The 17088-nt window shown below is 38.6% G+C and overlaps 2 protein-coding genes across 2 annotated transcripts in view; both read right to left on the bottom strand.

The window, feature by feature from the left end:
* ACTR2 (actin related protein 2) overlaps window positions 1-421 on the bottom strand; it is a 35446-nt gene extending 35025 nt beyond the window's left edge. Inside the window, exon 1 of the mRNA XM_060117113.1 lies at window positions 253-421. Coding sequence (XP_059973096.1) covers window positions 253-300 — 48 coding nt within the window. The 5' untranslated portion in view covers window positions 301-421. The remainder of the gene's footprint in view (window positions 1-252) is intronic.
* Window positions 422-8577: 8156 nt separating this feature from the next.
* Window positions 8578-9485, bottom strand: LOC132501882 (E3 ubiquitin-protein ligase RNF138-like). Its single transcript, XM_060117643.1, is given in 2 exon segments — window positions 8578-8909; window positions 8912-9485. Coding segments are annotated over 2 exon segments (741 nt in total). The 5' UTR covers window positions 9464-9485; the 3' UTR covers window positions 8578-8720.
* Between the last annotated feature and the right edge of the window lie 7603 nt (window positions 9486-17088).

Genomic DNA, 17088 nt, shown 5'->3' with positions numbered 1-17088 from the left:
CGCCGTCCTGACCCCGAGCTGCGGGAGTGGCGGGCTCGGGGAAACCAAGGAGCCCGACCCTCTCGCGCGCCACACCCACGGAGGCGGGAAGCGAGGCCCTGGCCCCTTGGCCCCGGGGGCCGAGGGCCCAGCGGTGCAGCCCCGGGAGCCGAGGGCCCAGGGGTGCAGTCCCGGGTGCCAAGGGCCCGCGCGCCCCTCGCTCATCCCCTGCGCGAGCCTGTAGCCGCTGCAGCCTCCCCGCGAAGAGCTTACCCCGGTGCCGTTGTCGCACACCACCACCTTCCGGCCCTGGCTGTCCATAGTGCGCCCGTAAGAGAGCCGGAGCCGCCGCCACCGAACAACCTACAGCCGCCGCCGTCCGTCGGTTCCTCTTCCTCCTCCTCCCTCTTCCCGGCCCCTCCCGCGGCCCAGCTTTTTTCCCCCACCCGGAAGTGGCCGTCCGCCCCTACTCGCCCCTGCCCGCCCCTGCCCGCCACCTACTGACTGCCGGCGCGGAAGAGGTGAGAACCGGAGGGAGGAGGCCGAGACTGGCAGCGGTGAGCTCCAATAAGAAACAAAGTTGGAGTCCCGCCCACGGCGCCGTTTCCGGCTTCGGTTCCAGCTCCGCCTTCAGGGTCACCGCCCAGGCAGGTTCTTCCTGTCGGCGTTTTGTCTCGCCGGGCGTAAATGGCCGCCGAGGTGGTGGCTGCTGCGGTCTTCTCCTTAAGGCGTGGCAGGAGTTGGGGGCTCCGCTTACCCGGCTGAAGGAGGCGCAGGCAGATGAAAGATATCTGGTCTGTGGCGAGACCGCAATGGAATGTGACAGAAAAGCCTGCCGGGAGGGCAGGAGGCGGCAGACACCCTTGCTAACCCCACCATTGAATGAGCTTGGTGTATCATTGCTTGTAGGCCTTTTCAGTGAACAGAGCTGCGATGGTACAGACACATGAAATCGTGCATTTATACCGATTCCTCCAAATCCAGACCAATCTGTCTTTGCCTGGTTTGCCCTTAGTCAAGTGAACAAGAGTAGGTGCTTAACGATTCCAGCCTCATTGCTCACCACTTCCCTTACAGCAGCATGATGTTGCTTCACACCTCTTCAGTATATGTACCTATCTGAACCCAGACTCTGTGCTTTGAAATCAGACAACCCCAGTTTCAAACACGGCCCTGCCACTTAGGAATTCTGTGATCTGGGCCCACCCTACATGAGCCCTCAGTTCAATATTATGATACCAGACTGCTTCTCAGTTTCACTTTGTTCTTTTATTAGACAGTGGTTTTCAAACCTTATAAAGGCATAGAATGCTTTATTCAAATTTAATCTTATATGGAAACCCAACATATAAAAATAGATCAAAGTATGGGAGTTCCCTGGTGGTCTAGTGGTTAGGATTCCTCACTTTCACTGCCAAGGCCCAGGATTCAATCCCTGGTGGGGGAACTGAGATCTCGCAAGCCGGACAGCCAAAATTTAAAAAAAGAAAAGAGGGCTTCCCTGGTGGCGCAGTGGTTGAGTCTGCCTGCCGATGCAGGGGACACGGGTTCGTGCCCCGGTCCGGGAAGATCCCACATGCCGTGGAGCGGCTGGGCCCGTGAGCCTATGGCCGCTGAGCCTGCGCGTCCGGAACCTGTGCTCCGCAACGGGAGAGGCCACAGCAGTGAGAGACCCGTGTACCGCAAAAAAAAAAAAAAAAAAAAAAAAAAAAAAAAAAAAAAGAAAGAAAGAAAAGAAAGAAAAGATCAAAATAAAGCTGCCATAGTTGTTGGAAATTTGAGAAGTTAGTCTGAGTAGGAGGCCTCGGGGGAATCTGTCTTCCCTGCATCTGCTTCAGTAGTCATTGAGGTACCTCAGCCTGCTGAACTTTGCAGTAGTTCATAAATTACATGTCTTACTTTTCTGGCCCCAGTGCCTAGCACTGTGTAGTTTTCATGGAATTATATTTAATTGGTCTCAGCAAATTGAATTCAAGCATTTCTGTGTCTTTTTACTTTTCCTCTTTATGAGATTAAATGGATTACTAATTTTTACTTTTTAAGAAGTAACATTTGTTTTCTTCTGATTATAAAATCACCACATGCAGATGCTAGAAAATATCAACAAACATCTATTTACTACACTAATGAAAATGCAGCAAAACGCCTTCATTATGCAAATGCTGTTGGCAACTGGCTCCTGCCTTCTGCATCAGGCTCATCCTGGTCATTTCCCTTTCCTCAAAATAATGTGGCCTCACATTTTAGGTGACTGAATTTTTTTGTGTGGGGGAGGGCTTCATTTCTAGCCTTCTGTTGAATTTTTATGTATATTATTCTGCATAAAATCTTGCTAGGCAGCTATTTCCTTTTTACACATGACAAAATGGGGGCTTAAAAAAATTAAGTCTACCAAGATCTACATGCAGAAATCAATATATTTATAAATGCCAACAGCTAACAATCTGAAAATTAAGTAAGGAAAACAATTCCATTTACAAGAGTATCAGAAAAATCCAAATAAATGTAATGAAAGTAATGCAAGACCTATACACTGAAAACTACAAAACATTGCTGAGAGAAATCAAAGATCTAGGTAAATAAACATACCATGATCATGGATTGAACAATTGTTGACAGTTCTCTCCAAATTGATCTATAGATTCAATATAATCTCTATCAGAATGGACTTGATGACATGGGGAGGGGGAAGGGTAAGCTGGGGTGAAGTGAGAGTGGCATGGACATGTATACAATACCAAATGTAGAATGGATGGCTGGTGGGAAGCAGCTGAATAGCACAGGGAGATCAGCTCAGTGCTTTGTGACCACCTAGAGAGGTGGGACAGAGAGGGTGTGAGGGAGACAAGAGGGAGGGGATATGGGATATGTGGATATGTGTGGCTGATTCACTTTATTATACAGCAGAAGCTAACACACCATTGTAGAGCAATTATACTTCAATAAAGATGTTGAAAAAATATATATATAATCTCTATCAAAACCCTAGCAGCCCTTTTTCTTTTTAGAAATTGACAAGTTTGATTCTAACACTTATATGGAAATGTAAAGGAACCAGAATAGCCAAAGCAATTTTGAAAAAGAAAAGCAAAGGTGACAGAGTTCTGCTACCCAATTTGAAAACTTATAAAGCTACTACACTAATGAATACAGTGTGGTATTGCCACAAGTATAGACATATAGATCAATGGAACAGAATAGACAGCCCAGAAATAAACCTTTACATTTATGGTCATTTGATTTTCAACAAACGTGCTAAAACAATTCAATAGGGAAAGAGTAAAAAAATTTTTTTAATACAAATAGTGTTGGGATAATTGAATACCTGTGGTGGTGGTGGGGAGAACTTTGACCCTTACCTCACACTATACATAAAAATTAATTCAAATGGATCATAGACCTAAATGTAAAAGAGCTAAAAGTCTATACATTCCAGAAGAAAACAGAAAAATCTTTTGATGTTGAGTTAAAGATTGCTTAGATATGACACCAGAGTCATGATCCATGAAGGAAAAAAATTGACAAATTATACTTAATAGAAATTTAAAACTTTTAATTCATGTATTAAGAAAAGATAAAGACAAGCCATGGACTAGAAGAAAATATTTGCAAATCATATATCCAACAAAGCACTTGTATCCAGAAAATATTAAGAACATTATAACAATAAGAAGACACATTACCTAATTTAAAAATGGGCAAAAGATTTGAATAGACATTTCACCAATGAAGATTTATGGATGGCTAATAAGCATGTGAAAAGATGCTCCACATCATTAATCATTTAATCCAAATTAAAATCATAATGAGATATCACTTCATACTCACCAGAATGCCTATAATCAGAAAGAAAACATAACAAATGTTAGCAAAGATGTGGAGAAACTGGAACTCTCATACATTGCTGGTAGGAATGTACAGCGCTGCAGCAACTTTGGAAAGCAGTTGGCAGTTTTTCAAAAAGTTAAACATAAAATTACCATACCCAGCAGTTCCACTCCTAGGTATATATCCAAGAGAAATGAAAGCATATATCCACAGACTTGCGTACAAATGTTCATAGTGGCATTACTCATAATAGATGAAGAGTAGAAACAATCCAAATGTCCTTCAATTTGTGAATGAGTAAACTATGTGGTATATCCATACAATGGAACACTGTTTGGCAATAAAAAGGAAACTACATACCATAACATGGATGAAACTTAAAAACATACCAGCTGCAAAAGACTATGTATTGTATGGTCCCATTAACATGAAATTCCTAGAAAAAGTAGATTTGTAGATATGGAAAGCACATCCATGATTGCTTGGGCTGGGAGCCACATTTGGCTGAATATAGGCATGAGAGAACTTTTATGGAGTGATGGAAATTTAATAAATTTTATTTATTTATTTATTTTTGGCTGCATTGGGTCTTCACTGCTGAATGGGGCTTTCTCTAGTTGTGGCGAGCGGGGGCTACTCTTCCTTGCGGTGAGCGGGCTTCTCATTGCGGTAGCTTCTCTTGTTGCCGAGCACAGGCTCTAGGTGAGTGGGCTTCAGTAGTTGTGGCATGCGGGCTCAGTAGTTGTGGCTCATGTGTTCTAGAGTGCAGGCTCAGTAGTTGTGGCGCACGGGCTTAGTTACTCCGCGGCATGTGGGATCTTCCCAGACCAGGGCTCAAACCTGTGTCCCCTGCACTGGCAGGCGGATTCTTAACCACTGTGCCACCAGGGAAGCCTGAGTGATGGAAATTTAAAACTAGACTTTGGTGATGGTTGCACAACGGTATAAATTTACTAAAATCATGAAACTGTGCATTTGAAACTTGTAAATTATACCTTGTAAATTCAACAGAGTTGTTTTTAAAAATTGTTACCTGCCCAAATTCATCAAATTATCATATATCAGAACTAGGAATAGTTACAGGTATGCCTGACTCCAAAGTTCCGTTTACTCAGGATTTGGGGGAACTTTAGATCTGTCATGAAAACCTGAAGCTTCAGTTGGCATCCCAGTTGGAGATGACTTTCTTAGCATTTCACTTGGACCTGATTTAGCTTCTGTGCTCAAATGGAAATGGATCAGTATGTTTTTATGGTTACAGAGCAATACAGTGACTGTTAAAATATACTCCTACTCATTGATATGTATTCTACTTGAGAAGGAAAACAGGGTCTACTAGTAATTGAAGTAAGGTAACAAAAATAATTAATTCTTTTCTCTCCAGAATTTATAGATAAGAATGATTTCCTTGGAATCTCTTTAAAATGCAGTTACTTGTATCTACAGTTTCTAACTTAATGAGCACAAAGTCACCTTGGGAATGTTTTGAGTAAAACTTTAATTCACTCCAAAGGTGTTCACTCATTTTAGAAACGGATAGTATTACCATGTATATTACACCTATTCTGTACCTGAACAACTCAGGAAGAGGACATCCATATAATTTATTTGGTTGATATGTCTCTTAAGATTATTTTAGTCTATAACACTTCCCCATCTCTTTTTTATACTATATTTTGGGTGAATAGACTGGATCATTTGTCCTCTAGATTTTCCCACATTCTGGATTTAGCTGATTGTATCCACGTAGTATTGTTTTTCTTGTTCCATGAGCCTCCATATTTTTTGTAAACTGGTAGTTAGATCTAGAAGTACGATTAGATTAAGATTCAATTATCTTGGCAAAAATATTTCATAGGCAGTAGTATGTACTTCCTATTGCATCACACTTGAAGAAACATAATGTCTAGGTATCCCATATTTAGTGATGTTAAGATTATTCACTGGAATTTGGTGTTACCAAATGATCTATTACAGAGTTTTCCATAAACTTCTCACTTAGGACTTCAAGCAGCCATCAGTGATCGTTGCCAGATTGGACAAAAAACAGTCAAGTACTGATTTCCTGACCCACAATTTCTCATTTCCAAAGCTAAGAGGTTTTGACCTAATTAGCTGCAGCAGTTGCTTTCAAATGAGAGTTATAGTTTTGAAACTAGGCTAGTTAAATGACTTTTAAAATCAAAAAAACAAATCTTATAGGCATTAAGTGTACAAAGCTATAATTTTAGTTGACATTTTAGTTGTGATATTCCTCGTTCAAAAGGTTAATCTCCTCCCACCTCACCATATATAAAAATTAACTTGAAATGGATCAAAGATGTAAACTTAAGAGATAAAACTATAAACCTCATAAAAGAAAACAGGGGGTAAACCTTCATAACCTTGGACTAGGCTTTGGTTTCTTCGATGTGATGCAAAAGCACAAGCAACAAAACAAGAAATAGATAAATCGCACTTCACCAAAATTAAAAAACATTTGTGCTACAAAAGACACGATCAAGTGAGTGAAAAGACAACTCACAGAATGGGAGAAAATATCTGCAAGTCATATATCTGATAAGGGACTTCTATTTAGCATATCAAAGAATCCTTAAAATTCAATAATAAAAAGAAAACCCAATTTAAAAATGAGAAAACGTTTTGAATAGACATTTACACAAAGATATACAAATGGCCAATAAACAAATAAAAGGAAGCTTAGCATCATTAGCATCAAGGAAACCATGAAGTAAATGCAAATCAAAACCACAGTGAGGTTCCACTTCACACTTACTACGATGGCTATAATCAAAAAGATGGAACATAACAAGTGCTGACCAGGATGTGGAGAAATTGGAACCCTCATGCATTGCTGGTGGGAATGTAAAATGGTGCAGCTGCTTTAAAAAGCAGTATTTACCTTTCTCAAAAGGTTAAACATAGAGCTAATGTATGACTCAGCAATTCCACTCCTAGGTATACACCAGAGAAATGAAAACATGTCCACACAAAAACTCACACACAAATGTTTACAGCAGTATTATTCACAATAGCCAAAAACTGGAAACAACCCAAACGCCTATAAACTGAAAAGTGGATAAACAAAATATAGTGGCATGTCCATACAATGCAATAATATTCAGCCATAGAAAGGAGTGTAGTACTGCTACATGCTACAACATGGGTGAACCTTGAAAACATCACACTAAGTAAAGAAGCCAGTGACAAAAAGCCAAATATTGTATGATTCCATTGATATGAAATGTCCAAACTAGGCAAATCTTTAGAGACAGAAGGAAGATTAGTGATTGTCTTATGACTGTCAGGGGTTTGTCGGGGAGGAGCAGAGAAATGCAGAGTGAGTGTTAATGGATATGGGGTTTCTTTTTTTTTTTCAAAATTAATATTTTTATTAAATCAAGTTAAAAAAATGTTCACTGTAGAAAAGTCAACAAGGATTTTAACAAAACCAAAATATACCTTTTTATACAATATATGTATATATTAGCAGCAAACTACTTCTGAGATTTTCTTTTATATTCTTTTGAGTTATTTATTTTAAAGAAAGCATCAACAATGTATTAGTATGGAATGTCAGCTAATCCACTCTTCATCTTTTATTCTGTGATTTGGGCCTTCTAGTACAAGTTATTTTATGATTCTCATTAATGAATACTAAGAACAAACCCAGTTTTTGACTAAAATGTAGTGAAACAGAGTGGTTGGTAGAATCCATCTCACTACTATAGTCCCACATTACCATAAGATAACAAATGAGCACCATATAAACAGGTAATTGTGTAGGTGTGTAAACTCATTTTTAAGGTGTAATAGTAGCCAAGTAGATGACTTAGCATTTGACTGTTACTTTAAAAATTTGGTGACATACAAAATTTTAATCAAATCAGATAAATACTTTGATCTCATATTGCTTGTGCATTTTTAAAATCTTAATAGAAATTCTGTATATAACCTGACAAACTGCATGCATATATGTGTACATACACATACAAAAGTGTATGTATATATGCATATACATCTTTAGATTTGAACAAATTTCTAAACTGAGATGAAGTCAAACCTCTCATTTAAATATATATATAGAATGTAATATCACCAACTGGAAGTTTCTAATAAAAGTTTTGTCTTAGCTTTAGCAATTCTGCTATTGAAAATTCTGAGGCCAAAGAGCTGTAATTCAGCTTACTGTACTTTAGGCTTACAAATTAGTCAGCCAAACAAACAAGATATGAAATTACCAACTGCCCATCAAAGAAATAAATTTTTCTCTTGATATTTCCTTCTAACAGCAAAAAGGAAATATCTATACAATGAGCTTTCACTTTTTAAAGAGTCAAAATTAGTAAAGAAATCTCACTAGTCTTCAAAAATACTAAACGTTATATAAATACAATTTTCTTATAATAGTTGAATTCTTCTGCTAGAATCTGTATTTTAAAAAGTTTCCTTTGGATTGTTTCATTTAGCACTTCAAGTCTCCATTCTGCAACTCAAATAACTGGCTCAGATTTGTTAAGTTTATATCAATCACATCTTTCACAATTTGGTACTGTGTTACCTGTGTACAACAATGTCAATGGGAGGAACTGCACCAAATTTCAAAAGCAAGGAAAAATTCAATATGTAATATAAAAATATAAGTACAACAGGGATTCCCTTTTCACCATTACATTAATGAAATATAATCCTTTTAATGCTTTTAAAGATAATGTCCTAACTTTTATCTTTTAACTTATCAAGAGAATGAAGTTTTTAGATGGCCCACCTTTATTTTTCAATTAAAAACTAAAACAATAGACTGAATTACTTTTATTAATATACACATCAAGTTATTGAAATGGCGACTTCATGTAGTTTTCTCCTTAAAGATGGCACTTGCAGGTACAAAGATGCAGAGACGTCTACAGCCTTCAGATGTTTACCTGAAAAGATTCTTCAACAGCAGTTTGATATTGGGTTTCCTCATCTAGCTGAAGATTCACAAATTCTCCATAATCAAACTGATGTCTTTGATTTAGATGACTAACGAAATTTCTAGTAATCTGGCTAGGATCTCCCCAAGGAAGAGACACACAAATAGGACATGTCACAGGAACGGAACTATCTGAAATAGGTGATTACTATTACAGTGATCCAGTAAACGCTGTCTGGTAAAATTTGATTCTTGACACAAGGGACACTTAAAGGTGGGATGCCCAGAAGAACTTGTATTCTCTTGATACGTTTCTGTGTTATCAGATGTGGATGTTTCACTCCTATTACTGTTCCCTACTGAATCTTGAGAGATCTGAAAGTTTGGAATGACAGAAGAAACACCATATTCATCTTGGTACTTCTTACAAGATTTGTAATGATGTCTCATGCGATAGAATTTAATCTGTTTTGCACAGCATCTGCAGCTACCAGAAAATCTCCTCATGATATTTTCAAGGTCTAAGGCCCGTTCAGGACATGCTCTCTCTCTTCTAGTCACGTTTCCACGACACAGGGGACAATGTATTCCGCTTTCTCTCATTGCAGTCAGGAAACATTTTCTACAGAAAACGTGCTGACAAGCCGCGGTCCGTACGGGCGTTTTGAGCACCTCCTGACAGACGGGGCAGTAGAATTCATCTTCGGTGTAGGACGTGGCCGCGGAGAGCTCCTCCGCCATGGCGGGAGATGGGGACCGAGGTTATGGCGGCGGCAGCGGCCCAGGTAGCAGCGTCGACCCGTGGCCCGACTCCCTGTGTGGATATGGGGTTTCTTTGGGGGATAAAGAAATGTTCTAATATTGCTTGTGTGATGGTTATACAACTCTACTATTATATTGGGTTTTTTTCTAGTTTTATTGATATAGTTGACATACAGTATAGTATATACTTCAAATAAATGAATTGTATGGTATGTGTATATCTCAATAAAGGTTTGTGGTTTTTTAACTTTCAGGATAAAAATTAAAGCAGTTCACTCAGAGACAAACTGCTCTACTGTTTATGATGGACTAAAACTTGAATTCACTGATTCTATCAGTACTCCTTCCAATCCAAAAGCTATTCTTCCTACCAAATACTCTAATTCCATCACTGAATAAACTCCAGGTCCTAAATGTTGTCTTGCTTCATCAAATAAAACTGAGATTTCTGGCATAAATAAATAAATTGAATAAATGAATGAATGTTAGTATTCTGCCTAAGTCAGTTGAGGAGATATTCTAAAATATTAGGACTAGAAGACTTAGAAGGATAGCCGTGGGGGCCATTTTAGTGGTGGGATAGTGTAGAAGTTAAGGGTTAAGAATCTAGCATCATAAAGACTTGGACTTAAAACCTGGTCCCCCTGCTTCCAGGCTCTCTCCTTGGCAAACTGCTCAATCTCTTGAATGCATTTTCTCACCTGGTCCTCACAGCAGTCTTAAAATATAGGTATTGTTAGTCCCATTTTTTTACCAATGAGGAAACTTAAGCTCAGTAAATTAACTAGTCAAGTTCACTTTTCTATAAATGGTAAAACTGATATTCAAACTTTTGTCTGCCTACTCTGAAAGCTATGCCTCCTAACCAAACATATACCACATACCAGTTTATTAATTTATGGTGGGAGACATAACTTTCTCTTGACCAAGAGGTTTAAGTCATCTTTTCAGAGGCTAATTTTCTAGTTTCAAACACTTGGGACATTGAATTAGTAATAAGAAAATTGATACATGAGTGTGGACTCTGAGCAGAGAAAATTGAGGATGTCTTCCATGCAGAGAGAGTCTAGAGAATTCTGCCTGCTTTCCTAATACCAGTAGGGCTCTGACCAGACCGGGCATCGTTATTCACTCAGCAAATATATTTAGAACACCCACTCTATGTCAGGTCCCATTCTAGGACCTGGATGTGGTCCCAGCCTTCATGAAGCTTACATTCTAGTTGGGAGAGACAAATGTTAAACAAGTGAACTTAAAAATATGATTAATTCAGATAACAATAAGTGCAACTAAGCCCGTGCACCAAAACTACTGAGCCCATGTGCCACAACTACTGAAGTCCGCACACCTAGAGCCTGTGCTCTGCAACAAGAGAAGCCACTGCAATGAGAAGCCCACACACTACAACGAAGAGCAGCCCCGACTCGCTGCAACTAGAGAAAGCCTGTGTGCAACAACGAAGACCCAACGCAGCCAAAACTAAATAAATTAATCAATTAATTAATTTAAGAAATTTTAAAAAATAAATAAAATGAGGTTGTTGTGTTAATTCAAGGAACAGAAGAAGGCTATTGTGACTGGAGCACAGTGACTAAAGGGAAGAGGGGTACATGGAGGGCTTTATAGACTGCAGCAAAGAAAGTAGATTTTATCCCAATCTCAGTGGCACACCCTTGAAAGTTTTGAACATTGTGGAAGGTTTTGTTTTAAAACTGAACGTGGAGAAATGGTAAGGACATCAGTTAAGCATGACACATTTTCTCCACTTTCTCCCTAATTCCACTAAAATGACACAAAATGGTTTTTTAAGCATAAAACTCACAAGACAAGAAAGGTGGAAAAGAGACAAAAGAAAGCTATCAACAAATATTTGTAAGCTGGAGAGCAGATGGAGGAATGATAGTTACTAAGCAAAGCCTAGAAAGCTGAAAACTTAATGCCTGAGGTTGAGATGGGGGAAAAGAAGCAAGTCCATTCACGAGAAACCTGAAAAGGAACTGACTGAAAATAGGTTAGAATCATTTGGACTCCTAAATTTCCTCCTTCACCCCTTCCAGTCAGATGATACCCTGCCCTGCACCACATACCTCTCCACCTACCACCATCCCCCCACACCCCAACTTCTGTCATGGAATGGAGTGGCTTTACTCTAGAGTGAGTTAAAGCCAAAGGGACTCCATTCTCAGGGACAGGCACTGCTGAGGATAACAGGGAGATTAAGGGAAAGTCTACATCCAAAAGAGTGAGACCCAGCCTCCTTCTGAATGAACTGCAAACAAGCTGGTAATCAGTTTTGCACCTCTATCCTACTCACTACCCACTCTGCTCTTCTTCCTCTTGGGAAAAACAAAGCAAAACCTATACAGAGATGAGACCTACAGATCCTGAAAGCTGGGAACCCTCTAACAAAAATAGCCAACCTCTGCTAGATCACATTACAATGAAACCCAATAGTCAGCAAGACTCAGCGCCCAGCAGACAGCTTCCAATAAGTTTTTAGTGTTTCACTCTTAAGTATCACTGGACAGCCTAGGATCATCAGACAGTTGAGGAAAATGTCTAACACCTAAGACAAAAACCAAAACAGTGACAATGTAGAAAGCAGAAGAGAACTTTTTTAAAAAAACATCATTATAGTTAATATCTTCATATCCCCAGAGAGATAACATTTTAAATATGATAGAAGAAAATATTCAAAAGAAAAGTTAGAATATAAAGTTCAAGAAATTTTCCAAAAAGTAGAGTAAAAAGACAACAGAATGGAAAATAAGAGAAAAAATGTAAAAATTAGAGGATCGGGACAGGAAGTTTAATACCAGAAAACAGAGGGAAAATTACTTCAGAAACAATACAAGATTATTTCCAAGAACTAAGAAACAATTTTCTAGACATGCTCTGTTTCTCAGGGGTTACTAAAGGATGTACTCCTGGAAAATGAAGGAGTTATTCAAGAAATATGAAATCATGAGAACTAGGAGACCAGGGATTTGGGACATGAGAGAAATAAGAAGAATTCTATGAATAGTGGTGGGACAAAAATCTCAAGTAACAGGACAAAGTACTTCAGAAGGGAAATTATCTCTCTCTCTCTCTCTCTCTCTCTCTCTTTCCTGCCCTCCCCTCCCCCCCCACACTTAAGTTTTCTGATGTATTTTAAGTGTTTGAGAGATATATACTTCTAGTGGAGAGTTTGGTAATGAATTAGTTAAAACTTCTTTTAAAAAGGAAAAATGAAACAATGATTAAATCCAGGGAAATTTTTAAAAATTGTAATACAAGGAAATGTCATCAGATATACTACATGGCTCAGTATGAATATAAATACTAAATAATGGTCTAATCAAATATCATGATATGTTGATGTTAGGAGGATGAGGAGTAGGGGAGTATGTGTGTGTTGGGGAGGAACTGTAAGAGAGCTAAATGATTTTGGGTTTTTTTTTTTTTTTTTTTTTTTTTGTGGTATGCGGGCCTCTCACTGTTGTGGCCTCTCCCGTCGCGGAGCACAGGCTCCGGATGTGCAGGCCCAGTGGCCATGGCTCACGGGCCCAGCCGCTCCGCGGCATGTGGGATCTTCCCGGACCGGGGCACGAACCCGTGTCCCCTTCATCGGCAGGTGGACTCCCAACCACTGCGCCACCAGGGAAGCCCGAGTTAAATGATCTTTTACCATAGTTGGTTAACAAATGATGTCTAAAGTGAGAAAGATCAAGAAATAGCTGAAGAAGCATGTTCAGAAATAAGGAGCTAAATATCAGAAGAAACAACTAAAAGAGTTGAAGGTAGTTGCCTTGGGGAGGCAGAAATTGAGAATAGATGTTCATCATTAAAAGCTTTTTTAAACCATTTGACTTTTTAACTTGTGTGTGTGTGTGTGTGTGTGTGTATGTGTGTTGATGTAGGTGGAATATTCGGTACCAAATAAACCATGGCTGATTTTTCTGCTTTTTTTTGACTTTCTTTTTATCAAGGCTTTATTACTTGATGAAATATAAATTGCAAGATTATAGTGTATCCTGCTTAAATTAAATTTTAATCCTGGATTTGGGAGCTTCCTTAGGCTTTTAGATAAAATATAGAAGACACTCTACCATAATCTCATCAGCAGCACTTTTACAAATTTTGAAACTTCATTATGTATGTTGCTACCTAAACTCAGCCACTTACTGTTGATTCTTATAAGCTTCTATCTCCAGGTTTAATTCTCTGTCCTTGAGGCTTGCTGACCGACAGGTACTCAATGACTCTTTTGTTGTATAAGTTTTATTACAAGTTGTATAATAAACCTATACTATAATGAAATGTATATCACATATATAACGCATATAAAAGTAAAATATATATGTGATAAAACTGTCTATACAGTGTATTACAAAATGATATATGTTAGTGACAATTATTAAAGTTTTCTTAGTGATATTGTTGATACCCTGTATTACTGAAAGAAGAAATGCAAAGTCTATTAATCCACACAGTTTTACAAACAGCACAGAGGGACTTACCTGGTGGTGGTTCAGTGGTTAGGAATCCGCCTGCCAATGCAAGGGACATGGGTTTGAGTCCTGGTCCGGGAAGATTCCACATGCCGCAGAGCAACTAAACCCATGTGCCACAACTACTGAGCCTGTGCTCTAGAGCCTGCAAGCCACAACTACTGAGCCCATGTGACAGAACTACTGAAGCCCGCGTGCCTAGAGCCCGTGCTCTGCAACAAGAGTAGCCATCGCAATGAGAAGCCAGTGCACCGCAATGAAGAGTAGCCCCTGCTCGCCACAACTAGAGAAAGCCTCTGCACAGCAACAAAGACTCAATGCAGCCAAATAAATAAATAAATAAATAAACAAATTTATTTTAAAAAAAAAAGAGCACAGAACCTAAAATACACATACACAATGATACTATACATATTCTTTGTCCTTACTTAGGTATATAAATGTATGTAAAAAGGATAAACTGATACCCTCTTGGGAGAGTACAAGATTTGAAAGGGACGAGAAAGGATTTACCCTAACTAAAATATTCCAGTTTTCTTTTTTTACAGAGGGGATGTTTTCATGTATTTCCCATGAGTTTAAAAATTAATGTTTAAGTAAATGTATAAAGTTTAAAATAAATTTTATTGAGGTATAATACACATATAGAAAAATGCACAAATGATATTTTAATGGCCCAAGACATTATCACTAAGTGAACACAGCTATGTAACCACACCCAGGTCAAGAATGACAAAATTGCAAGCACCCAGAAGATGTCTCCACACCTGCTTTCCATCACCACCCTACCTCTCCACTCCAAAGGAAAAAATTACTGACCTTCTAACAGCATAGATTAATTTTGCCTAGTTTTGACTTTGTATAAATGGAATCATGACACTATATATTTTTTGCTCAACATTTTGTTTGTGAAATTCATTCATTCATGTCATTGCCTGAGGCTGTCATTGCTCTCAGAATTTAACTATTAATAGATGACTTTTAAATAAGGATCCAGTACCACCAAAAAGTTTTTTAAATAACCAAGTACGTTTGAGTTTCTCTTTTCACATGATTTAGGTGGAAAAATGTGCCTGACATCAGTATCCAACAACAAAATGTAAGCTCCCGACCTCCAAGTGATCTGTCATCACTGAAAGAAAAGTAAACTTCTCAGAACAGCAAAAGTTTCAATTTGAGAATCATTTGAATTATCTACATAAAATGTATAAAATTTGGTTAAGTTCAGAATTTATCTATCTTTATCCTAAATAAGATACTCTGTTACCTCAATACTGTGGTTAAAATCTGATGTTAATAATTTGCTATTGAAAAGAGATGAAACACAATGCTGGTGGGGGCAGTGATAAATTTAAATTTCTAATGAAAGATGAAAAAGGAGTATGGTCCATGGTCAAATCGCCCGACAGCAGCATGTGGAACAACATGAGCTTTTGTCACAAGTTGTCAGGGCCTTGAAGCTTAACAAATGAGTCTAAAATAAAAATATGTAAGTTTATGGAAATAAAAATAGAACTTAATAAGACAAAGCTCAAGCCCTGCCTCTTCCATTGTCCTGGAGGTCTAGGGTCAGCTTCTTCTACCTTCTCAGGATCACTTCTTATCTGTATTCTGGTCTTTACAAGTCCAGCTGAGATCTTTACCTACAACTGCCAGAGGAAGCCATGAGCCCTCTTCAAACTCTGACTCATCTCCTAGTCCTGGCTTTCAGAGAAGGTGTAGACAGAGAGAGGAGTGAGCGGGAATTAACTCTCTTTCTGCCACTGCTAAAGCAACATAGCAGTCTAGTTCAGTGGTTTCCAACTTTCCCAGAACCCCCCAGAGTACACTTTGCTGTTTAATTTTGACTGTTGCTCTGAGCTGTTGCCAGACAGAGCACATCCTCTATTTGCTCACCATGCACAGGTGACTGTCTGACACACGCTCCAGTAACTTGTGGCATACCCTGAAATAATCAGTATCACTGCCATGAAATAGCAGTATTTGGCAAGAATATTGATATTTGGCAGAATATTGGAAATAGCCCACAGATGCCCATGATTACCTTCAGACTTGTTACCACCCCTTTCTTTTAAAGATGAGTAGACTGAGGTACAGAGAAGTTAAAAGATGGAATAATGGATATAGGTATATCATGGAATAATGAACTTAGTGGCAAGCATCCTGAACCATGAATAAGAAGACCTGGCTTCTAGTCTTCATTTTAAGAAGACTTAACTTTGTGATCCTGACCAGACTTTTTAAGCTTTTCTCACTTTATACAATTCAGTTTGGGTTTTTTGCCCCCAATAAATGCATTACTCTGTTAATTTATAAAAAGTATTATTATTATTAGTTATTGTTATTATTTTACAAATCACAGTTATAACATTGAAATTCATGTTCCCTTTTATTTTTTCATTGGGTGAGCATTAAGACGATCAGATAGGCTCACCTCATATACTTGTTCCTTATTCTCCTTCCTATGTTTCCTTTTTCTCCTTAATTATCAGAACAAGATTCACCATATTCACCCCCCATGACCTGTATTAACATTTCTAGAAATGCAATCAGTTCTTTATGTGTGTTCAGGTAAACATAGATAATTGACACATGACACTTGAATCGAATTCACACTGTAAATGAGAAATGCAGCGTGTTGTCACCTAGAAGAATGTTGGCATTGATGACCAGACATCAACAGTGGCAGAGAAACCTGTGTGCTAACATGGACTAACTCATGTTGGAGAGCTGTCACTTAGTTTTGGTGACATGGCACCTGCATTTATCACATAGTGCAGAGAGCTTGAGTTTCTTTTGAATATCTGGATGAGATTTCATCTTGGAATGTAAAGTTGCCACAGGCAAACAGACCTGTTCAAACCTGTTTGGGCATTGTTAAGGATAAATGATCACTCTTTACTCTTTGGTTAAGATTATGGGACAGGGATATTTGCCACGTTGATTTGTTCTGACAATTACACTGATACAGAAAAGAGGCTTTGTTAAGCATTACAGATATTTTCGTAAATTTCGAGGACCTCAAGGAAAAGAGTTTACTAGGGATTTGCTAGTGTCAACTTTGTACAACCTAAAAGTGTAACCTATTACTCATTTAGGAAGCATGGAATG

This window comes from Mesoplodon densirostris, chromosome 14, assembly GCF_025265405.1.
Source record: "Mesoplodon densirostris isolate mMesDen1 chromosome 14, mMesDen1 primary haplotype, whole genome shotgun sequence".
NCBI classification, from domain to species: domain Eukaryota; kingdom Metazoa; phylum Chordata; class Mammalia; order Artiodactyla; family Ziphiidae; genus Mesoplodon; species Mesoplodon densirostris.
Note: the sequence above shows the minus strand (reverse complement) of the source record. Positions and strands in the feature narration are given on the sequence as shown.